The sequence below is a fragment of the Lepidochelys olivacea genome, assembly GCF_965140295.1.
Source record: "Lepidochelys olivacea isolate rLepOli2 genome assembly, chromosome: 3".
NCBI classification, from domain to species: Eukaryota; Metazoa; Chordata; order Testudines; family Cheloniidae; genus Lepidochelys; species Lepidochelys olivacea.
Genome location: NC_140413.1, coordinates 99,324,208 through 99,350,239, shown reverse-complemented (window position 1 = coordinate 99,350,239; position 26,032 = coordinate 99,324,208). Strand labels below are relative to the sequence as shown.

Sequence of the window (26,032 nt, the reverse complement as noted above, 5' to 3'; positions counted from 1 at the left end):
AATACATTTATGCAAATTACTGCAAGCAAAGTGATCTACAATGGATTACAGGTATATTTCATTTTTTTTTAATGTATTATAGTTTTAACACAATTCAGACAACGAATATTTGCACAGTGGCAGAACAGGGTACTTCACCCCACTGCAATTGACATTAAAAAAAAGAAAACAAAGTATTGCATAGGCAGAACATCGAAACAGAATTTTCTGGAGAACGTTTTCTAATTCTGCAATGTTACCATCACTCTTCCAAGGCAAGCCTAATGGAAAGGCAGAGCTCTAGGGTTATGATTGTAGTCTGACAGTTGTTCTTTGAGAATAACTGCAGAAATGGTTCAGCATTTGTTATGCAGATCTTATGAAAAAGGCCTATAAGAATAAAACCAACAGGATTCTATAGAAATTACTCAGAACTATAGATATTTTTACAGAATGAGATTTTTCGAGAGGGCTTTTGAAATATCCTATTTCACTGTATAGCAGGGATATGATTTTCTATTAAATTCTATAGGATGGTTCAGAATCCTATAGAAAGATTATCATTTTCTATTAAATTCTACAGGACTTCTCCATAAGGGAAAGCTGGGTGCGATCTCACACTGTTGAATGCTAGTAGCATTACAGATAAATTCAGCAATTTCATTTTAGTGTTAATGTGTGCATACATGTGTATGGAATTGAGAAGAAGCTGGAGAATCCGCCTTAAACTGAATTCCTTGTTTGATTATGTTCTGATAGAGCTGAACTTGAGTGGAAAGCTAAAAATATAGAAAAAGAAATTATAACCATTAAATTGGTGATGTTTGTTTGTTTGTTTGTTTGAGAAGAATCATGATGAATACCATGGAAGGAATAGAAAGACTGAGGGCATTCAGTTTCCAAAGCTAAATCATGTAACTTCCTGTCAGTGCTGGAGAGTTTCCAGAATGAATGGATTTATTCAGTCTTTTTTTTTAATGAGAAAATCTTTCACTGTTACTGTGATGGTGGATTTCAAAGTCCACCATTCTGACTGCCAATGTTATTTCACCCTGACACAGGTGTTGGTTATATTGTCTAAGTGGGGAACAGACATCAATTCACAGAACTCTGTCAATGGGGAATATTCGTTCTCTACACCATGAATAAAGAGCCTAGAAATATACGTACGTTAGTTGCTGGATCCAAAGGACAAGCCCTTGCATGGCCAGAACAGATACACATGCCTCCAACAGATATATCTTTTACAGAATAATAATACTGTAAGACAAAACAGAGAAGGAATTGCCAAATGGATTGCAAGCTGCAGGTGGCCAAGTACTGAAACTGCTTATTTTATTTCCTTTTTATTTATTACAAAAACAGCAGATGGTATGGTAGGTAACTGCTTCCTGAACATCAGATTCAGGCCTCAGTGAAAAAGAAAAGGGATCAAATTCTCTGCTGGTGTAAACTGTCATTGCTCCATTGAAGTCAGAGGAGCTGCACCAATTTATACAGTCTAGAATGTGGCTCACAGTTCACATACAGCACACAGATATAGAAAACATAAAGGCTAAATATTCAGAACACAAAAGAGCAGGTCATATATGTCGATTTTACCCCTGTGACGGAAGAAAGCTCAGAACCCATGGTGAAAGTACACTAACAGTAATGGTACAAAATCACTCAGCAAATACATACTATGTGTTAAAGGAAGAACTGTTTTTTATTTTTTTTTAAACAAATGCTATGTAACAAAGGCCTTTAGTCATTTCAATAAGGTAATGCTTTCACATGCCCCGGACAGTGAGAAGCACAGTTAAAATCTCCTGCTGGTCTGCAGATTTACCTGATAGGAAATGGGGGTGGAGAGAAGGGAGAGTTCCCTATCCTGATTAATGTACTTATGGTCTGTCAGTCCACCCACTGACCATTCCCTTCCGATTTTGGTGGGGATAAATGGCCCAGACAAAAGCAAGGAGTGCATCCATGGTGGTGAAAGAATACCTGCAATATCCTTCAAATAAACAGGCTTCAGTAGGCCTGAAACTGCTTATATATGGGGGAGATTTATGGCTGGTCTTACAGATCCCACACTAGATCCCCCAGATGCACGTAACCATGCAAAACTTAATTAGCAGTAGCACTGCTGCAGGAGATTCACGAGAAGACTGACGACAAGGTCTGGCTTGGCAGGGACCTCTCCCCCAGCCTAATTAGACTGAAAATATCCCCTAACTAAGCTGAACACTCCCACTCTTCTTAGTCTTTCCTCAGATGGAAGTCTTCACATTCCTCTGATATTTGTCACTGCCTGTCTCTGCACACCTTATATTTCTGCCATATCCTTTTTGCGAGGAGGGAGCAGAACTGAACACTGTTCTCCAGATGAGGACATACCACTGCTTTACCTAAAGGCATTATAATAATTTCAGTATTACTTTCCATTCTAACATTTTTAAACCACTGGTGCATCATGAACAAAACTTTTTCACTGAGCTATTGCAATGTCTTTTTTTATGAGTAGTTACAATTAATTTTAAACCAGCAAAATATATGAGCAGTTCAAATTATTCCTTCTACTGTGAATTACCATGAATTTGTCAAAAGCCAATTTCAGTTGCCATCTTGTTGACTATTCACCTAGTCTGGTTAGGGTCCACTGAAGTGCCTCACATTTTTCTATAATCTTGGCTAGCCTGTGTAATTTTGGGTTATATTCAAATTTTCAAATTTTGCTAATTCATTACTCACCCCCTTTTCCAGGTCATTAATACATTAAACAATAGTAGATCTAGTATGTAACTGTAGGGACATATTTAAAATTGTCAAACTGTTGCCATATTGAAAATTGACCATTGTTGCCTAACCTTTGTTTTCTGCCATTTAGCCTAAAGGTTACTCTAAACATATGTCAGCCAATATGGCCCGAAAGGGTCTGTTGGGGCAGCAAGGAATGGGTGGGTGGGTGGGATACAAGGGAATAACAGTTATGCCCTCTTTCCCCTGTCCACACCATCTGGATGCAGCTGCCATAGGTAGGAAATAGTACAGAAACCAAGGTGCTAGTTCTAGCTACCTGTGGATCCTCCTACTGGTGCTTGAGCAGCACAAGGCGGCCTTATCTAGATGATTCAGTTGTCAAGCCTGCCTCGTTTAGATCAGCTGTGCATCCTGTCTTGAGATATGAGCAATTAGCTTCCAGACTATTACTGTCTACAGTTAGGAACTATTAAAATAAATAACACTCATAGCAATGGAAGAATCATTGTTCCACCTTAAAGACATATTGTCAGTAAGTGGGGAAGGGTAATCATATTTTGACCTCAGGGATTTACAAGGTTTATTTTCCCCTCACAAAAATTATTCCAAGTCTCTTCCCCCGACCCCAAACTCTCAAGTTTACCTAGTTGCCAGCTGGTGTTCACACAGCTGGGAAGTTTCCTACAAGCACTAGTGTAACACCGGACAAAGTCCTGAAACTTTAGCTACCAGATGGAATATGTCTTTGAAATGACAACATATAGAGTAAAACACTAAACGATGCAGAGATGAGAACGAAAGCACTGCACGCCTCCTTTCCTTATACACTAAAACATGTTTTAAAACGGATATGAATAATAATAATGAAAGAAATATCTTGATTAAAATGTTAATGCCAGTATGATCCAAAGGATATTGAGGAGATGGCATGAGGGGCAAAAGACATTATCTGACAACAGTCTCCTGCAGATCATCTGTACAATAATCCCACAAATCTTTACAGCCAGAGTAGCACTGCTTCTGGTTCTTCACGTTAATAACACCATTAAACTAAACATATAAACAAACTTTCCCTTCTGCTGAGGTGAAAAAAAAAAAGACTGAAGAAAGGGGAGCTATTTATTTGCCACTGGGAGTTTGACAGCAAACAGAAGCTATTCATATTCTTCCAAGATTTCCTGTGGTGATCAAAGGCAGATACAATATTAGTAAGGATAGTTCAGCATCTATTATACAGTTCTATGCCTTTACCAGAACTTACCCTCCTTGTAACTATGTGGTCAATTTCATTGGGATCTTTGTGTGCAAACATCATTAAATCAGCATTCAGTGTCCGTATCCTCTGAAATCTCAGTCGAATAAAGCGAGCTGAGGTGAATTCCAGCAATACTTGGGAAGGATCATCAGCACTAGGTCGTCCATTGATCAGTGATGTGTGAATCTAAAGACAGAATTATTGAAATGATCAGATTAAATGAATATTGCTTGTGAAGATGCCAGCAAATGTCACAGTTATGGTGTAAAACCAGATAAGGAGGCAGGAGACCATGTACTATTTCAAATATTTTCTTTTTTAGAAAGCAAATATCCCCCTGCCTCCAAAAAACTGATTTATTGTATATTGAACAGCTTCTAGAACAACTGGCTCCAACCAATATATAAATCATAAATAATAATAGGTCCAAACCTAATGCAGATAAATTCTCCTGTTCTAGACTGACCTCCTATTAAGTCATTGGGCAAGAAATTTAAGAAAAGGGATTATGCGGGAAGTGTTCTTGGAAAAGTTCTGCCAGAAGAAAACATCACATGTAATAAAATACCATTCTTGAGCACTTTGTGGAAAACCAAAACATTTTACTCTATGGTCTGGAGTGTTAACTTTTGATTGGTGTATCTTTATTAGATGATTTCTTGAGGTCCCTTCCAGAAACTACATTCTATTATTCTATTACTAGCTGATGAACAAAAAGAACATGACTCCATTTTCAGATCTCAGATTGAATACGCAGGGCTGGAGTGGAGAATGAAGGAGTTGTAGCAAAGTGACCATGATAGGGTTAACTAGGTTGCCCAGAGTGTTACAGGATAGAGCCTTGCTTCACTCATCCCTGACTTCCTTTTGAAAGTAAGAGTTTTCTCCCTTCCACACCAAAGTTCCCTCTAATTTTTGACAGGCCATGTGCGCAAAAAATTTCTTCTGTGCAAACTGTTGTACTTCTGTGCAAATTTCTGTGCACACGGTGTTTCGCTGTGTGCCTGGGGTTTAGGATCTGTGTGTGCGCGCACACACGCACAACTTAGAGGGAACAGTGTCCCACACACACTTTGAGGCAGTGGAATAAAGCAGCAAATTCCTGCCTACAGTCCTGTGAGTCAAGAGTTTTGTTTTGTTTTGTTGGACTGAGCACTTGCTTTACAAAAGGATTTATCTGTATTATTTTTATGACTATCATATTCACCTGAGTTCATTTGTTTGATATAATCCTGCCTGACTGAATGGAATTAAATCAAAGGATGCTGCCAAAGGGGATGTAAACAGGGAACAATAAAATGACCAAGATCAGTTACCACCAGAGAGCATATCAAGGGATCTTACAGAAACCATGGGGGACCTATTTGTTGGGAAATGACCATTTACCTGTCTCCAAGCATGCTGGCAGATTAATTTTTCTCAGTTCTGAACCTATGATCAATGGGGCACTAAACTAATAAAGAGCCTGAGCTTGAGAGAAAGGAGGTGTGAGCAAGCAGCAGCTGTTCAGTGGGAAACATGAATGAGAGAGAGAGAGAACTGCAGAGGAACATGCTTCCAGTCTGTCTTTTCCAGCTCAGCGACAAAGTTAACTGGGCTAGGTGGTAACTGCTGAAACTTGCAAGGGAAGGATAAAGTTTAGGTGAGACCAGATACCTATAGATTTTTGTTGTTCAAACACTTCTCTGTGCCTGCTGTGTACTTTTGGGTGAATAAACAAAACATTTGGAAAGAGAGAGGCTGACACCCCGGTATCTAGTCAGAGATGGTAGAACTGTGGGATACCACCCAGAGAGCGGTGAAGGTAGCAGAACCTGTCACCTGAGTGATACCCTTGAGAGGGGCTGTATAAGATGCCACTCAGCCTGTAACTGTGACAGTATGCTGGGAATGGGGGGGGGGGGGTTGTAGCCTTGTGGGAAGAGTGCAGAAAGAGTGCCTACAGGAGAGACTGGGGGAGATTACCGGTGCCCCTGAACATTACAGCTGGCAACTAGAAATGACACCTTTTTACTTACAAAAAGGCCAAGTTGAATCTGGAAGTCATTGTGACATGGACATGGAGCCCCCATAATGGTAGTTTTATAGAATGCTTTTTCAGAGTAAAACTACACTTTAAAAGGCTCCATGGGTCTATCTGCCAGGAACCCATCTCTTCTGTAAGCTAACACAGTAACAGTAATGATTTCCATTTATGCTGTATCTTTCATACAGAATGAACATTAAGAACTATATAATCCCATTTTAAATCTATATACGCATCACTTTACATGCCCACTCAAATGTAGCCACCTCTTTGGTGAAATGTGGTGCCTGTTAAACATTGCACACCAACACTACACCTCGGTTTCGGAGAATAAATGAGGAGTATGTTATCAAATTGAATGTGTAGGGGGAATTTAGGTAGGCAAAATGTAATTACCCAAATAATTTCTCCTTCTTTTCAGCATCTGTGAAGAAATCATTAATTTCCCCCAAGAAACATTTTAGAATCTCCATTAATAGTGCAGACTAAGATGTTCCTACTTCTTAGAAGAGATCAGAGTACCTAGGAAACATTTGCCATTAAATCAGGAATATGAAGCTAGAATTATAACTATGACTCATTTAAATATGTTTTTTAAAAAGAAGTTTCAGCTTTTGACTAATAAAATATTGTTTCAATTTAACACTTTTATAATAAGATTTTAGTGTTTTTCAAGAGCATACATTCATTTTTTCAAACTCTTGCACTTCCTGAAAGCAGTATTAGCATGCCGGACGATACTCAAGGAAAGAGGAAGATGTGGTCCTTGCCCAGGGAGGTTGTTTTGCCACCAAGGTGGAAAATGTTTTCGGCACCTCCCAAGCCCAGTGGGGGGGGGGGGGGAAGGCCAGGCAGATCAGCAGAGCAAAAACAAACAAAAACTGCCTGGAGGATGAGGCCCACCCCTTCACCCCAATGTTGATTAGGCACCCAGAGCGACAGCCCCTGTTCCTGCCCCAGGAGCTTATGATTCATCCCCAAGAACTGTCCCAAACAGTCTAGAGTTATCTGAGGTACTTATATGGCCTCCATTAACATAGTATCTGAGCACCTCGCAGTTTTTAATGTATGTCTCTAAGCCCTGTGAAGTAAGACAGTGCTAATATCCCCCTTTTACAGATGGGGAGCTGAGGCAGAGAGAGACTGAATGACTTGCTCAAGGACACACAGGTATTCTGTGGCAAAGCTGAGAATTGAACGTGAGTCTTTCAATCCCAGACAAGTGCCCAAACCACAGGGCCATCCTGACAAATAAAACCCCAGTTAGGAAACAATCTCATGCTTTTCACATCTTGCAGTTGCATTTATTAATAACCAGTTCAACAGGTCATTGATTTCATTGGAGCACTTTGCTGAATTAGGTACTATTCAATACAAGGGTATCAGAATCTGGCCTGATGTCTGCAGTGATAGCTGTATGTCCTCAAATAGTTCTAGCTACCAAATAAACTCTTTTCTAGATTCATTTTGGAGTCTAAGCTCTTTTACAACTACTGCACATCTGTCTGCTGAAACCTCAGTCACATTTATCTAAACAGGGATTTCCTTGTCCTTCCTTTTCTAATAGATCTTGTGCTTGGAATAGAGAAAAATTCCAGTGATGACCTTAAAGCTGTCTGTAAAGCACCTGTAGCTTCAAAGGGGACTTTTTCTCTCTGTTTTAATGAAATAGACACAACACTTTTGCTTCACATGGCAGTATGGTTTCAACTTAAAATCAACGCAAATTTCAACAAATAAGGTTGTTTCTTATTTTAAATCATGCAAATTTTCTCATTTAAATGAATAAACCATATGATAGCTTCTTGAGGAATTCAACAAAACAGTATTTCTTCTACTCACAGCTTTGGTATTTGAAGTGAGCTACTTTGCCAAGCAATCTACTGAGTGCAGTCAGTCCCAAGCTGTTTTGGGGATATAAAAAACCTCAGCTGTTTGGCTATGTTGCTCAAAACCTTCACATTCACTTTCCTTTCAAATAAACTATATCACTGGCTGGAATGTTTTCACTGGTGCAATATCTATATGCTGATGGTTAAATAAACTAATCTAGGTCCTGATTTTACTGGAAGCTGTAATTCTTTTGTAAAAGATGAATGCATCTCAGTTGGACCTGTCTCAGAGATGCATTAGGAGAATACCAGCTCTTCAAAGTAACCTTTGTTTACCAACATAGCACCCCTTTGTTCCACTCCTCACCAGTTTACTTTGGATTTCATAGTAAAGCCATTGTCATATCAAGCCTGGTATACTACCTAAGGCAAGACAGTGGGTAGTACTTGAGATATTTCTGAGGAAGATGAATATCCCCCTTTATACATCTTACCAGTAGTGCAATGGAAGGGGAAATTCCTTTCTGGCCCCTGCAGGAAGCTTCTATCCTGAAGCATAACAATAAATTATTGAGGAGTGGGAGGCAGACATTTTATTCTTAAAATTATTAAAAGCAGGACATATTGTGAAATATTCCTGAAACATTATGCAAAAGCATTAAATATATGAAGATGGATAATAAGCAGTATAACAGTCAAATGAGTTTTATACAGTTATTTGGTAACTGTATAAGGTCCCGTTTGCTGGTTATCCAAATATTTTAGCTCAGCTACAACATACCTGGTTTAACCCACCATTTTGTCTAATTATTTCTACTGGTAGTTTTATTTGCTGCAACCTTCAATAATGGAATGATGGAATAAACCCATTGTAAACAATTCATTTTCAACTCATTTAAATTACTATTGGCAAATCAATCCCTTAGCAGCTAGTTCATGGAGCCTAACTCTGTGGGTGTTTCTTCACATGAGCTTTTAAATTAGGATCCTAAGCTCATAATTTCAGACATCATTAGAGTTGTTTTCAAAACAGAAAAAAAAATAGACTGGAAGCACACGTAACAGATGATTTCTAACCAGATGATTTCTCATAGCCTGTGTCATAATGTTCCTACATAAAATAGTTAGAATTCCTTTCTCTGTATAGGTTTCAGAGTAGCAGCCGTGTTAGTCTGTATTCGCAAAAAGAAAAGGAGGACTTGTGGCACCTTAGAGACTAACCAATTTATTAGAGCATAAGCTTTCGTGAGCTACAGCTCACTTCCTCAGATGCATATCGTGGAAACTGCAGCAGGCTTTATATATACACAGAGAATATGAAACAATACCTATTCCCACCCCACTGTCCTGCTGGTAATAGCTTATCTAAAGTGATTTCCAGCACAAATCCAGGTTTTCTCACCCTCCACCCCCCCACACAAATTCACTCTCCTGCTGGTGATAGCCCATCCAAAGTGACAACTCTTTACACAATGTGCATGACAATCAAGCTGGGCTATTTCCTGCATAAATCCAGGTTCTCACATCCCCCCACCCCCATACACACAGAAACTCACTCTCCTGCTGGTAATAGCTCATCCAAACTGACCACTCTTCAAGTTAAAATCCAAGTTAAACCAGAACATCTGGGGGGGGGGGGTAGGAAAAAACAAGAGGAAACAGGCTACCTTGCATAATGACTTAGCCACTCCAAGTCTCTATTTAAGCCTAAATTAATAGTATCCAATTTGCAAATGAATTCCAATTCAGCAGTTTCTCGCTGGAGTCTGGATTTGAAGTTTTTTTGTTTTAAGATAGCGACCTTCATGTCTGTGATCGCGTGACCAGAGAGATTGAAGTGTTCTCCGACTGGTTTATGAATGTTACAATTCTTGACATCTGATTTGTGTCCATTTATTCTTTTACGTAGAGACTGTCCAGTTTGACCAATGTACATGGCAGAGGGGCATTGCTGGCACATGATGGCATATATCACATTGGTGGATGTGCAGGTGAACGAGCCTCTGATAGTGTGGCTGATGTTATTAGGCCCTGTGATGGTGTCCCCTGAATAGATATGTGGGCACAGTTGGCAACGGGCTTTGTTGCAAGGATAAGTTCCTGGGTTAGTGGTTCTGTTGTGTGGTATGTGGTTGTTGGTGAGTATTTGCAAGTCCTCCTTTTCTTTCTCTGTATAGTACATAGTGTATTAAACAGAGTTTGCAGCATTTCTAATAAATATGACTCTCTTAGTAAATTAATAGTTTATTATACCAAAGACCAGTTCCTATTCTTTGTATTGTTAATGACTACAGAGCTGCTTGAAATGCAATGCTTTGAACTTGCAGGAAAATGTCAAGGGCTGTGCATGCAGACTCTAACTCAGCTAACTCATTCCCCCAAAGAATACAGCCAAATATCAGCTTAATGAACTGTTTAGCAAATAGTATTGTGTCATTGACAGCTATGCCCTACAGCTTAGGCTAAATAGGACTTCCTCTCTTCAGTTCTACTTTGCTTGCTTTTGTCATCTTCTTGTTTCAATTGCACCTGAAACTTAAATTGCTTCCCCTAGCCATTCCTCTTCTACAGTACTGCAATTCTTGCATTTGTCATTTTTGGATGAAAAATAATTTGTCAAAGACATTGTCCTCCATGAGATATTTAAACAGATTGTTACTTGTCAAAGCAATAGTTATTAATAAATCATAGTATAATATGGAATTCAATTCTCCTGAAAGTATATTTGTCATTTTCCCTTTGTTGCTGCAGCAACTAAGACGAAACATTATATTCGGTTGAAAGTTTCAGCAATAGTTGTGCATATCTACACCTACAAAGGATTTAGCCAACAGACACAAAGCACCGTACCCTTACAAAGACAGCCCTGCTTGGTTCTGTACTATTGGCTTCTCAGAATATACTTGTAAATGTTAATCTCATTCATGTTACTCTGCAGACTCCTTAGCCCCTTAAAAAAAAGGCTCTTGCTTCTTTTGTGTTCAGGACTAAACAGCAGAATGTGCTAAATTGGTTGGGGGGAAAAGGCTGAAGGCTCATCTCTTACAGGAAGTACAATTTTCTCAAAAATGCAAAATTCTGGAGCCCTTTTTATATGTGGATTGTGTTTTTTAAGGAGATTGGTAACAGGATCTAGAATCTTCAACCTCCAGGTTGCCAGTTTGAGCCTTTGTTAGTTTGTCAGCAATTCAAAGTTATCATTTGTTGGCTATTTGGTGCTTGATCCAAATTCCCTTGAAGTCATTGGGGATCAGGCCTTTGATCCCTCTGAAAAATTAATTGGTGGTATTGGTCCAAGTTTACAGATGGCAACATCGCAAAACTACTGCCTAAACTGGTAGTTTTAGCAGTCAGGCTAAGGACTGAAGGTATGGCTACACTGCACCTAGACACCTGCAGCTGGCCTGTGCCAGCTGACTCAGGCTCACAGGACTCAGGCTAAGGGACTATTTAAATTCGGAGTAGACACTCAGACTGCAGCTCGAACTCTGGGACCCTTCCATCATCCTCGAACCAGAGCCCCAGCCTAAGCCCAAATGACTATGTAACCCACACTCCTCCTGGGTGTGGCGTTCTGTCCCATCTAGTGGCACCAAGACTACTTAAAGAGAGAGATTAATGAGTCTGCTCTACCGCCTCAGCTAAGAGCCATACGGCTTTTAGCTCATGCAGTGGAGGCGCATACACTAAGCGCCAGAGGTCCCAGGTGTTCAATCCCACCCGCCAACAACCGGGGTCTGTCAGTGTTACATCCACACTACATTTAAATAGGCCCTTAGCACAAGCCTCACAAACCCAGGCCTGCCACAGGTTTTTAATTGCTGTGTAGACATACCCACAGAGAACATAGAGACTGCACTAACTACTGCCTCATGGCAGTGGGAGCTGTAGCGCATAGCACCTCTGAACATTATGCAATAAGCTCTTGCTTCTGCAAGTGGTCCCTCTTCACCAGGGTTGAAGCACACTGGTGTTATGAAGCTTACTCTACCTCTTATCTCGTACTCTGAAGAAAGTACTTCAGTCTCTGGGGTTATCAGTCTGGCATCTTTCACAAGCACTAAAAAATTCACTTTAAAAATAGATGGCACATTTCCCAAATATGACATAGTTTTCATTAGTTCACGATAATTTTCTTTCAATGGTTATGAGCTTATTTTTATTATTATTATTGGACAGTGATCGTTAAAGAAGCAAACCATTCCACGAGCATAGCTATACAAAAACAGACAAGTATTTATTAAATTATAAGTTTTCTTAAGGGAAATACCAAAAAAAAAAAAAAAGTACTGATTCACAAGTTTAACCAACGGGGGATCTAAATAATGATAAGAGACCTCTCCCCACCCCATGCTCCCCAAATTTGCTGAGTCTTGATTTCACTTGTTCACCATGAGGCCGTTCTGTGATCCCACTGCATATTCCATAAATGTCCTAGCATACCTTCTGATAAGAGAGCATTTATGGTGTACACTGTGGGATCACAGAAAATTCATGGCCAGAGCATGACAATGACTAGAGGAAAGAACCCACCTGAACTTGACCAGCTTTTTAAGCAGTTCTGAGGGGATCCCAAATACAACTACTGATGTAAAAGATGGGGAGTGTGAGCATTCAAAGGATCTTTTCTTTAATAAAGGGTAAGGAGGGTGGGGATAGTACAAAAACAGTGCATTTAAAAACACTGAACAAATACACCTGCTACTGAGTATTGTTACATAAACTGCACTGATGTACCTTACATTATACCAACCATGCTTGTTTTGAGCTATGATTTGCAAGAATGAGTGATTGGGGAAATTTAAGTAACACATTGTGCTTTTTCTTTGTTTTTGTATTTCAGTTCCATATGTGGAGGAGCCAGTTACAATCACAGTACAAGGCTGGAGCGTAAGCTCTATCCAAAGTGCCAGAACCTGTGTCATTTCAGCTGGAATATAAACTTGACAAATAGTTTTGAAAAAACAGATGGGATGCTCTTGAATGGGAAGCGTTCGATGCCTTTTAAATCATTTATGATGTTTTAAAAACAAAAAAGGAGAAGACACAAGACATTCTGCTGTAGAACATGAGCATTTTTTGATCCCTCTCCCACTCTAATCCAGGTCTTTCCAAATGTGGTGTTATTTTATGGGGGCTAATAGAAGAAAGAACAGAACAAATCCATTTCTAAGTAGTACAGAGAGAACAGCAAAGGTCAGCAGTGGTATCATAAATCTGTCTAAACAAACTAATTTGAAATATGGCAGATTTAAAAATTATAGCCATTGAAACAATTATATCTTTCTCCTGACTTCTTTCACTAATTGCTGTAATATTACAAAAACTGTAGCACTTACTCAGAGTGGCTATAAATACAAGTTCTGACAGTGTTTTGTCAAACTTTTAATGAGTTTTTGTAATTCCACACATTTAAAAGAATATGACATAAAGTCCACTATAAATGTATAAAAAAGTGACCCCTTTTCCTCCTCCTGCCCTTTGTTTCACTCTCCCTTAACTCCTTTCTCACCTGGTGCTAATGAACATCAGCTGCTCCTTCTCTTCATCTCCCTAGCTCCCATCTCCTCATCTATCTTCTGATATTTCCTCCAGTCACCCTACCACACACATGCCCAGCACCAAACCAACCCTGTCCCAGCCCCCCACTAAGTCTTTCTTGGATTTTACTAATCAACAAAATGAAACAAGCAACCACATTAACTCATTCACATCCTCCTCTACACTGGTTCACTTTGGGGCCCTATACAGTACTAGATTAGATAGACAGAATGATAGATTTACTTAAATCCATCTATCAATTGATCTATCTAAGTAAATAATAAATGTTATGAAAAGTAATTAATGATCCTATTCAATATACATGACATTTTCTACTGTATATTTCAGACAACAGTGCAGGGTATTCAGATATCCATTCCCTTCAAGTATCAGAGTAACAGCCGTGTTAGTCTGTATTCGCAAAAAGAAAAGGAGTACTTGTGGCACCTTAGAGACTAACCAATTTATTTGAGCATAAGCTTTCGCTCACGAAAGCTTATGCTCAAATAAATTGGTTAGTCTCTAAGGTGCCACAAGTACTCCTTTTCTTTTTGCAATTCCCTTCAAGTAATTATTTAGGAACCCTAAATTCCTTCTTCTCGTGCACAAGAAGAAAAAAAAATATGTATAGTTTGCTTAGTGCACCATGGTATGATTCTTCTGCTGGAATGAAACCAACCACTGGCCACAGCATGGCTGCCAGCCTAAAAGAAAAAGAGCAGCATTGCGATTGTCATCCCCATGACCCAAATAAACGCTGAAACTCTGAAGTGCATTTCCCTCAGGAGCCTTGCAAGTTTACGTAGCCCTAAAACAGTGAGTCAGGTTTCAAGTATGATATACAAATATGATTAGCAAATATAGGTATAAATCTTTGTATTATTATTTGGTGATATTGGCAGATATTTATTTTAATCTGAGCTATTTGTATTTCGATTTCCAGTTAACAATTACAGTCAATAGAATCATAAAAATTAGGCAGAGAAAAGACCAAACAGGTTATCTAATCCTTTCTATCCTCCACCCCCAAACTATGAAAGATTGTTCAGTACAGTATGTACTTTATAAATTGTTACTTTTAAATCATTTGCAACACATTATCCCAGAAAGCTTTATGATTCATGTTATAAATCATTGTTCTGTTTTCCACAAATGGCAGAAATTACAACAGAGTGTCTGCTGAGGGACAGAGGAAACGCCAAAATGGAAAAAAGGATTGTCTCATGTGCTACCAGGAGGAAGTTTTGTTTCCAAGTTGGCCCCCAGGGAAGTGACAGCAAACCTCTTTCCCCCTTGTTTTCAAACTAATGACAGATTGCTGTCCAGCTTATTAATAACTTTTAAGAGTCACTTTCATTCTGGTATATAATTTAAATATTCTTATCTAACAGTAATTCTATATCCTCTTTACATTTTACAAGTTGAAAAGGTCACAAGCCAGGTTTAATGCAAAGAAAGTGATCTAATGCTCTGCAAAATAGCACCAAATTTTGAAGAGGCAATTAGTATAGTTTTCTTTTTCTTCTGGCTCAACACCAAAGCATGTAGCTTGCTACAATGTATAGTAGTGAGGTGCAGTACTATTTGCACACCAGTTAAACAGTTGAATTATTATCATTATTTGTAATTTAATAGCACCTATAGGCCCTACCACATAATAAAAGTTTGCCCAGACAATTTCCCCATGTGGAACAAGCATAAATGTGTCACACACGTAGACAGCATGCCATATTTTACTATATGTTACATGTTTTTGAACTGCATTATATGAAATATTAGTTAATATTTCTACATTAGTTAATGAGATAGTATACTATTGTGTAAGTCCAACATGTAAAATGTATTCTTATATGGCACACATGTATAAGAAGATAGATAGATAGATAGATAGATAGATAGATAGATAGATAGATAGATAGATAATTTCTATGTGGGTCACTCAAGTTCCATTTTACTCAATGAGACAAAAAATACTGTAGAGCCAGGCAAACAGATCCACACTTGAACCTTTTCCCCAAACTCTCATCTGCAATGCCTCGTATTAGTTTGAAAAAAAGATGGGTTAAACTTTTTGTACACTTGTTTTTTCCTGTTTGTGTTCTCATTTGAACGTTCCAACTCCAGCTAAAAGTGTAAGTGCCAAAATACAGGAAGAAAGGGTGGTCTACTCCCCAGTTTTGCAGACTTAATATTTTGGGCTAGTTTGTACTATTCTTACTCCCACAGGTGAGCACTTATATACATGAGTAATCCCATTCAACTCAATGGAACTATTCATTTTAGTAAATAATGTGAGTAGGGATTGCACCATCCACACCTTTATGTTAATATAGCACTGTATATTTTCAAAGCACTGAATGAGGGCCTGATCCAATGCCCACTGAAGTCAATGGGAGTCTCTCTGTTGAGTGGACTTACGATTAGGTTCAATATCTCTATAATATATCTAAAATTTCTGTTTTACAGTTGGGAAACTTGAGGCAGACATTAATTCAGGGGTGGCCAACATGAGCCTGAGAAGGAGCCAGAATTTACCAACATACATTGCCAAAGAGCCACAGAAATATGTCAACAGCCCTCCATTAGCTCCCCCATCCTTCTTCCAGCGCCTCCCACCCACCGGCAGCCCCACCGATCAGCACCTCCCCCTCCCTCCCTGCACCTCCCAATCAGCTGTTTCATGGCATGCAGGAGGCTCTGGGGGTGGGGAGAGGGGGAAGAGGGCAGGAAGGGGTGGAGTGGGGGCAGGGCCTGTGGCAGAGCCAGGGGTTGAGCAGTGAGCACCCCCCGGCACATTGGACAGTTGGCACCTGTAGCTACAGCCCTGGAGTTGGTGCCTAGACAAGGAGCCGCATCTTAACCTCTGAAGAGCCGCATGTGGCTCCAGAGCCACAGATTGGCCACCTCTGCATTAATTGTCTTGCCCAAGACTGCACAGCAAGTCAGTGGGAAAGCCAGGATTAGCACTCAGGACTCCCAAGTGCCAAGCTACATGCAGTAGACCATGTTGCCTGTGTCTAGAGTGTGATTCTTGCTCAAGAAGTGTAAATTGTTTGAAGGAAATGCTTAGCACAGGCAGGCCAAATTTTAGAATTGTTAATAATAAATGACTGTTACTACAAGTTTTCCCACTATCCTTTGTGTAACCATCAAGTAGGTACAACTATAATTCAGCTGGAAGCATGCTTCCCAGCCGGAGTAGATAGACACGGTCTAGCTCAAGCAGGGCTACCATGCTAAAAGTGTAGCCAGAGGAGCACTGGCGGCAGCTCAAGTTAGCTGCCTGAGTAAGGTTCCTGGTGGGTTTGTTACTCAGGCTGTCAGCTGTGCTACCCCCCCCCACCCCCAACACACACACACACTGCTATTTTTAGCATGCTGGCTCAAGCAAAGTTAGTGCATGTCTGTCTACCTGGGCTGGGAAGATGTAGATGTACCCTGTGTCTTCACTAAATATTGGTGCAAAACAACATCTTTCCTTTCACACATTTACAAATAAATACTCTAAGGGAATGCACAGTACAGGTGTCTTGGTTTTAATTGTATAATAATTTCAGATAAATTGAATTTTTTTATGCCTTGAGAGATTGCAAAAGAGCACATGGAGAGAGAGATTACTGGCATTATTATTCACGTTGCAGGCATCTTTTCTGTACCTGCTGCTGTTGCAGAGAACAATGGTCGCAACTCAAGGCAAACTGACAGTTCAAGCTCTGGAGTCAGATTTCCACAGGCAAAGACAACATACAAAATGCAGTTTGGGTGCTCAGAAGGTCAAATTAAAAATGGAAATAGTAAGGTAGATATGATTGAGTTTATTCATAAATTCCTATGCAAACTCCTTTTTTATGTGTCCTGGAATCACTATGTGCACCAAGTTATCTTTTATTGAGTAGAAAGATGTCATAGCAAATTTTCAATCTCACTGACACTGAATTGAATACCTTTTAGTTTTGAGTACTGTTGGAAATGCTGACCCTTTGACCTGTTAGTGTTGGCAATCCCCAACTCCTAGTGTACAAGGATTAAATCTGGCTGTGGGGAGAATTAATTTTACAGTTCATTTGTAAATCCCTTTCCCCTTTCCTTTCTTTGCCTCTCCCTATCAACCAGACATATTCTAGCGAACAGGCTAAGCACTAAGGCATAAAGAAGAGAACACTAACAGGCAAGCATTGAGCAGTAGCAGAGTTTGACACTCCTGACATCATTGGTCTGATACTAGGACAGAGGAGCTTTAAATCCCCAGGTAACTGGGGTCTTGGAAGCAGTGGTGCTTATGAGAGAGGCCTGCTCAGGTGAATGCCTCCCAAGTTTTTGCACTTCCTCAAAGATCCATAGGCTGCAGAGCCGGGGGGGAAGGGCGGACATGGACCAGACAGTTTTAAACAGACCTGTATTAAATCAGTATGGCTACTGTTTGAGAATTGCAATGCTACTGAAATTGGACCCAGCCCCTTCCCTACAGACAGAGGGGTAGATGGGCCAAATTTCAATGTGTGGCATTGCGACGCCACTGAAATTTGACTGGCTGCCCCTCTGTCCAGACGGAGAGGTAACTGGGCCAAATGGTGTTGTGACCTGATGCATGTCTATACCTGTAAAGCAGAGTGCAAGGGAGTCCATCAAGAAGTCAACTCCTGGAGGCACTGGCTCATGCACTGAGTGAGTAAGAGAGAGGGCAGGCTCCCCATCCAAGCAAAACCCATTGTCTCTATGTAAGAGGGGAAGTGACCAGGGACTGGAACAAAGTCCCTGCCAGAGGGAGAGGAATTTGCCCCTTCCCCCCAAAATATATCTGAGGGAGTCAAGGGAATCAAGCCCTGCAAACACAAAGATGACTGGAAGAAGGAATGAGGCGACAGAAGGTGAGCACATGGCAAGTGAATGGAATGGCAACATTTTAAAATCAAACCACTTGTCTCTCAGCTGCAACCATAAGTGCAGTTTTAAGTTGTGTCTAAATTTTTTCTAATGAAAAAATATTTGTATTTTGTTTATTTAAGGATTCTCATTTTCCTTCAGGCTCTTACTGTGTACTTCAGGCTTCCACTTGTATGGAGGAAATAAACAAAGACTGATGCCTCTGTTCAGTCAGATTAGCCTTTTTTTTTTTTTTTTAAGCACAGAAACAGGAAATTACCTCTTGACCTTACACTTACCTTATTACCATTTCAGGAAAACCACGGGGTTAAAAGTTTGAGGTAGCAACGCAGCGTTGCCACTATTGCTATATCAACATTCTTACCATAGTAAAAATGGTGACAGGAAAACTCCTGTGAGGAAAGGGAAGGAAAAGGGAAAAGACAACAGAATGTTACATCACCTCCTCTACATCCTCAGTTTATTATTTGGCTTAGGCAGTTGATCTTAGGGAGGAAGGAAAGTCTTGTTATTAAAGCCTCGGATTGGGACCCAAAAGATTTGGTTTCTATTCCTGGCACACCCTACATCAGTCAAAAGGAAAGCCCTTGCCTAAGGCATTTGGTCTCTCATTTTCCCCCCTCAGTGAATCTTCAGCTGGAAGGGGCTCTAGAAAATTGAAATGTTGATTTCATAGTTTCATAGAGTTTAATGCCAGAAGGGACCCTTAGATGATCTAGTTTGACCTCCTGCATATCACATGCCATTATATTTCACCCAAGTACCCCTATGTTGAGCCAAATGCTTCATTTAAATTAAAGTATTTTAGCCCTCAGGAGACTACACTGCTGTGTGCCACTGTCAGAGAAAACAAAAGACTGAGGTGTTAACTTCTTTGTGAAAATATCCTCAAAACACTGTTCCCCCATCTAACACAAACAATGCTTAAAAAAAAGCTGAAGAAGATGCAGCTGCTAAGTGTTTAGTAATCTGTAGAACAGCTTGTGCCTCCTAGGAATCTATGGTTGAAATCCTTTTCTGAAGGCTTTGAGGATATGGGTAGTTCAGAGCAATGGTTCTCCCACATTTTGTAAGAAAGATCCTCTTGTGAATTGCCTCTCTTCCCAAAAATCTTTACTTTCATCACAGAGGCTCTTACAGAACACCAAAAGGGGCTTACTAAATATAATTTTAGCATTATGTGCATTGGAAACAGTAGCTAGAAGAAGTGTAGAAGAGACAGATTTTTCATTCCAATGTCTGCCATTGGTTCTAACAGTAGAATCACGTTAATGACGGTTGTGGGGAGATGAGAAATGCCCATAAAATCCACCAAAATTGTTACATTGGCACCTTGATCACCTTGATCGATCAGTCTTTCAGCCCCCAGATAGATTGCGCCGATCACAATATGTCTTCCATTCTTCTCTTATCCTGGCCTTCCTTCTCCATGTGCAGCCATGCCTTTTTATGATAAAATCTTCTCATCCCTTTGGAGTTTGGCTGAGTGGTCATTTCAGTTCCTGTGGGTACTACTCAGTGACAGCTACAGTCCATCGATTGTCAGTGATCCTAGCCTTATACCCGGCCCATCACATTTTACTGTACCTGCTTTGAACAATGATGTTCTGCATTCCACTCTGCTGTCTGATCACTTCACTGGGGACTTGGTCACGGATTTAAAACAGCAGAATTCTTCTTTCCACCATCCTCTCCGGAACAGACAGTTGTTGCTCCTCTATCTTCGTCAGCAACCATGTTTCGCTGCCATACAAGATTGCTGGCAGTACTGTTGAGTTGAAGAGGTTGGTGTGCATTGCCTTGTTGATTTTTCCTTGGAAGACATCCTTGATAGAATTGAATGCACATCAACTGGCTTTCTTTCCTTGCGAGAGTTCCCCTTCCTGACCGTGGCGCATGTTAATTTCTTGGCCTATATAGACGTATTGTTCAACTTCTATTTATTCTCCTTTGAATAATATTTGGGCTTTTGGCAAGGTATCAAAACACATACATTTTGTTTTAGAGTGGTTCATTTTCAGTCCGACTCAGTTGCTTTTCTCAGAGCATTTTCTGTAGTTTGATAGCGTTTTAAGCAATCAACACAATATCGTCCACGAATCTAAGGTGGCTTAACTGCTCTCCATTGATGCTGATTCCACTCTTCCAATTCATCCACCTCATTACCATTTCAAGGCAGGCTGTGAAGAGTTTCGGTGAAACTTTGTCTCCTTGCTTCACACTGTTTTTGACTGGGATGTGAACGGGAGTGTCAAATAGAGTTATATCCATAGTGCAGTCAGAGTTTGCTTCCTTTAGTAGTTTGATGTAGTTTGTGTCAATGCCCTGCTCTGCAAGAGCTTTCAGCACTGCATTGATCTCTATGCTGTTGAATGCTTTTCCATAGTCAACGAAGGCAATGCATAAATGCAATTTGTATTCCTTTGAGTGCTCCAATAGCTGGTTTATCGTAAAGATATGGTCCAATGTACTGAAATTCCTTTGAAAACTTGCCTACTCTCTTAGCTGCTGCTCATCCAGACTCTGTGACAGTTGATTTGTTACTGTAAGCAGAGTCAGGATGAGCTCTACTCTGACATCTGGTGGTGAGTCATGGTGGGTTGTGGAAAAGAACTTCAGGGGCTGATCTGAACACCCACCCCATCTGAACATAGACACACCCACCCCACCTAGATGGTCACTTTGGCTGCTGTAGGAGCCCCAGCTTCTCTGTTACTAGGGCAGGAATAAACTATGATTATGTGAATCAAGGAAAGTGGAACTGTACTTGGTCTTTTGTTATGATGGAGGGACTCACCATCAACTAAGCAGCACTCGCTAGGCAAGGGTCATGGGTTCCAAAACCCAAGGAATAGAGAGAGGCTGGGGACAGGTATTGATACTTGGTGGTATGGGCTTCCTGGTGAGGGCCATACATGCTAATTGCACTGCCTCCTCTCTCCACTGTGGAATATCAGAGCTCATTTTGATTCCATTAGGAGTCTAGTTACAGGCTGCTGAGCTGAATTCATTTTGGGCCAATGGTGCACCAGCACTGAGGTTCCCCTACTACAAGCTGAATTCACCAAAGAACTGAACTGACTAAGAGCTGAAATCACTGAGTGTTGTGTTAAGTAGTTGGGGAGCCTGAAGATATAGTGCGGAGCAGTTCACGGGGATGGCTGGAGCGGCTCATGGGACAGCTGGCAGAGCAGAGCAGCTGGTGGAGTGGAGCAGTTTGTAGGATGCCTGGAGCAGCTCACTGGGGGCCGCTGGCAGAGCGGAGCGATTTGTTGGGACAGCTGGTGGAGCAGAGTGGAGCCCCATGGAGAGGTGGGGCGATCGGCTTTGGACCATGTAAGGTGCCCCTACACCCCCGCCCATCTCCATCCAGGTTGGGAGGTAAAACTCTGCAGATAAACTTTCAAACTCTGGGGCTGCAGTGACCGGGGCAGAGACTTTTGGGTTGTTGGACTTTTGGGACTTTGGGTGATTTGGGGTTGCTGGACTCAAGAACCAAAGGGAAAGGGGCATGCCCCAATTTGCTTGGGGTGGGTTTTTTGCTCATGGGTTGTGTTATGAATCCTGTTGGTGGTGTTTCCCCAACATAATGCCACATTGTTTCTCTCTGCTATTAAAAGGCTTTTGCTACACTCAGACTCTGTGCTTGCGAGAGGAGAAGTATTGCCTCTTGGAGGCGCCCAGCGGGGGTGGTATATATTTGTCCCAGGTCACTGGGTGGGGGCTCGAGCCGGTTTTGCATTGTGTTATTGGAATGGAATCCCTGGATACTGAACCCGGCCCTTGTTGCTGCCAACTCTGATGGGCAGAAGGGTTACATTATTATTTTGGTAAATAGCTTGTCAACATGTGAGAGCGGGCATATTGGACGATAGTTCTTTAGATCTTCATGATTGCCTTTCTTGTTCAGCAAACTGGCATTGGACTCCTTCCAGTTGGATGGTATATTTTGCATTCCTAAGAAATGGATAAACCTCTGAACAAGGGTTTTCCAGAGGTCATGACCTCCAGTTCTTATCATTTTGGTTGTCAATACATCTTTTCCTGGACCTTTTCATGCCTTCATTTGGTAAATTGAATGTTGATTTTTACGTACAAGGACTGGAAGTATGCGCTCGTTGGTCTGTTGAAATGTTGGTAGTGGGATATTTATAAGAAACGCAAACAGTTCAGTGTAGAAATCTTTGCAGACCTCTTCCATCCCTGTTCTGTCAATTACTGCTTTTCTATCCTTGTTCTTCAGCACCATTATTGTCAACCTGTACAGCGTTAATTCCTGTTTGCATTTTTTGAGGCTTCTGCGATCTTCAGCCGTCTTTAAGAGCCTCTCATTTCGGTGCTTCTCAAAGTCCTCCTTTAGTCTTCTTCTTACCAGCTTGCAGAGGAGAGAGTACTCATGTTTGTCGCCATCATTTCGCTTCATATTCCTCTGCTTCTCTAGTAAATTCCTCGTTTCCTCTGAGATTCTTCCCTTAACTTATTTCGGTCTCTCTTTCTCGGCTAATTTCATGCATTGCCTCAACTTATCAGCGACATTTTTAAAGTCCTCATTGCAGTTATCTATGAGACACTGTCACACTACATTTGTATCTTTCTATGTATCTAAGTATTTATACTACACTTATTACCATGGTATTTCAAGTGCCAAGAACAACTATAGGGAAAAAGGAGAGAAGTGTAATTATCAAATGTTTATGTGAGATGAAGAATCAGACTCTAAGCACCCAAAAAAATCAGGGAGCAAGAACAAAAGGTCTGAAGGGAAGAGGAGGTAGAAAGCAAATAAGTATGAAGAAATGAGAGAGAGAAAGCAACAAGGTGGAGGAGGAAGAATCTTAACAGCAAGAGCCAAAGACAGAAAGTGAAAGAATGAGGTCCAAGTGGGACAAAATGTAGGGGCATAATACTACTAACGTGGCCCCTGTATTTGTGGAATGATTTTTCCAGATCATTTATGAATATGTTGAACAGCACTGGTCCCAGTACAGATCCTTGGGGGAATCCTTGTTTCCTCTCTTTTAACCAATTACTGATGCACGAGAGGACCTTCCCTCTTATCCCATTACTGCCTAGTTTGCTTAAGAGCCTACAGTGAAAGGACCTTGTCAAAGGCTTTCTGAAAGTCCAAGTACATTATGTCCACTGAACCACCCTTGTCCACATGCTTGTTGACATCCTCAAATAATTCTAATAGATTGGTGAGGCATGATTTCCCTTTACAAAGCCATGTTGACTCTTCCCCAACATACTGTGTTCCTGTATGTGTCTGATAATTCTGTTGTTTACTATAGTTTCAACCAATTTACCTAGTACTGAAGTTAGATTTACCAGCCTGTAATTGGCAGGATCGCTTCTGGAACCCTTTTTAAAAATGGTTTCAGAGTAACAGCCGTGTTAGTCTGTATTCGCAAAAAGAAAAGGAGTACTTGTGGCACCTTAGAGACTAACCAATTTATTAGAGCATAAGCTTTCGTGAGCTACAGCTCACTTCCTCAGATGCATATCGTGGAAACTGCAGCAGGCTTTATATATACACAGAGAATATGAAACAATACCTCCTCCCACCCCACTGTCCTGCTGGTAATAGCTTATCTAAAGTGATCATCAGGTGGGCCATTTCCAGCACAAATCCAGGTTTTCTCACCCTCCACCCCCCCACACAAATTCACTCTCCTGCTGGTGATAGCCCATCCAAAGTGACAACTCTTTACACAATGTGCATGACAATCAAGTTGGGCTATTTCCTGCACAAATCCAGGTTTTCTCACATCCCCCCCCTAACAAGTACTACTGTCCTGTAGTACTACAGGACAGGCCTAACAAAGAAAATAACAGAACGCCACTAGCCGTCACCTTCAGCCCCCAACTAAAACCCCTCCAACGCATTATTAAGGATCTACAACCTATCCTAAAGGATGACCCAACACTTTCACAAATCTTGGGAGACAGGCCAGTCCTTGCCTACAGACAGCCCCGCAACCTGAAGCAAATACTCACCAACAACCACATACCACACAACAGAACCACTAACCCAGGAACTTATCCTTGCAACAAAGCCCGTTGCCAATTGTGCCCACATATCTATTCAGGGGACACCATCACAGGGCCTAATAACATCAGCCACACTATCAGAGGCTCGTTCACCTGCACATCCACCAATGTGATATATGCCATCATGTGCCAGCAATGCCCCTCTGCCATGTACATTGGTCAAACTGGACAGTCTCTACGTAAAAGAATAAATGGACACAAATCAGTTGTCAAGAATTATAACATTCATAAACCAGTCGGAGAACACTTCAATCTCTCTGGTCACGCAATCACAGACATGAAGGTCGCTATCTTAAAACAAAAAAACTTCAAATCCAGACTCCAGCGAGAAACTGCTGAATTGGAATTCATTTGCAAATTGGATACTATTAATTTAGGCTTAAATAGAGACTGGGAGTGGCTAAGTCATTATGCAAGGTAGCCTGTTTCCTCTTGTTTTTCCCTACCCCCCCCCCCAGATGTTCTGGTTTAACTTGGATTTAAACTTGAAGAGTGGTCAGTTTGGATGAGCTATTACCAGCAGGAGAGTGAGTTTGTGTGTGTATGGGGGTGGGGGGATGTGAGAAAACCTGGATTTGTGCAGGAAATAGCCCAACTTGATTGTCATGCACATTGTGTAAAGAGTTGTCACTTTGGATGGGCTATCACCAGCAGGAGAGTGAATTTGTGTGGGGGGGTGGAGGGTGAGAAAACCTGGATCTGTGCTGGAAATGGCCCACCTGATGATCACTTTAGATAAGCTATTACCAGCAGGACAGTGGGGTGGGAGGAGGTATTGTTTCATATTCTCTGTGTATATATAAAGCCTGCTGCAGTTTCCACGATATGCATCTGAGGAAGTGAGCTGTAGCTCACGAAAGCTTATGCTCTAATAAATTGGTTAGTCTCTAAGGTGCCACAAGTACTCCTTTTCTTTTTAAAAATAGGTACTATATTAGCTGTTTTCCAGTCATCTGGTACAGAGGCCCATTTAAACAATAGGTTACATACCACACTAGGTAGTTCTGCAATTCCATATATGCTTATGGAGCAGATATGGAGCTGAAGCATTATTTATACATAAAATTGTATACAATATAAGCCAGTGAATATATGTGGTTCCCACAATGAATAACTGTAGTTCTCTAAGTACCAATCAGCAGAACATGGTGACTATGAGAGAATGCATGATCAATACATGTCCTTTTATTTGTCTCCAGTATTCTCCTTCGGTTTGTCTGCCTTGCTGTCTCTGACATCTAACAGCTCCTTTCTAAATCCCTCTTATTTCCCTGCTCTATTTATGAAGAATCAATATTACATTAATACTGTACATCTGGCCACGGGTAGCATGCTTTTATCCATTATGCTGCAGACTTATCAAATTAAATGAGACAGTGAGAGTAAGTTGACACTGTTAAAGTAAATAACCCACTGTTTTAGTACTTATGACCCACTAAAGGTGTACATTTGGGCTGAAATGGCTCAGAATAGTGTAAGTAACTTTAATGGGTTAGAAAATAAAGTAGCTGTTTACAGATCCTAGGAAGGCCACTGTATGCTTAACTTTATCTACAGACAGGCATTTTGCTTCCAGCATGCTACTGATCTACTGCCACTGGCTCAGAAAGATCAGAGAAGAGATGTTAGGTTTGAACCAAAATGCCTGGCCTATGTGTTAGGTAATGGCAAATATGGCCAAAATCCATCTATGCCAGATTCCTATTCCCAGGCAGATAA

At 40.8% G+C, this 26,032-nt stretch overlaps 1 protein-coding gene across 1 annotated transcript in view; it reads right to left on the bottom strand.

Annotated features, from left to right (window-relative positions):
• The window catches only part of LAMA2 (laminin subunit alpha 2), a 458,477-nt gene that overhangs the window by 270,052 nt on the left and 162,393 nt on the right, over positions 1 to 26,032 (bottom strand). The window contains exons 5-6 of the mRNA XM_084624485.1: positions 3,986 to 4,165; positions 1,150 to 1,239 (exon numbers count right to left, since the gene is read on the bottom strand). Of these exons, the coding sequence (XP_084480611.1) occupies positions 1,150 to 1,239; positions 3,986 to 4,165 (270 nt within the window). The remainder of the gene's footprint in view (positions 1 to 1,149; positions 1,240 to 3,985; positions 4,166 to 26,032) is intronic.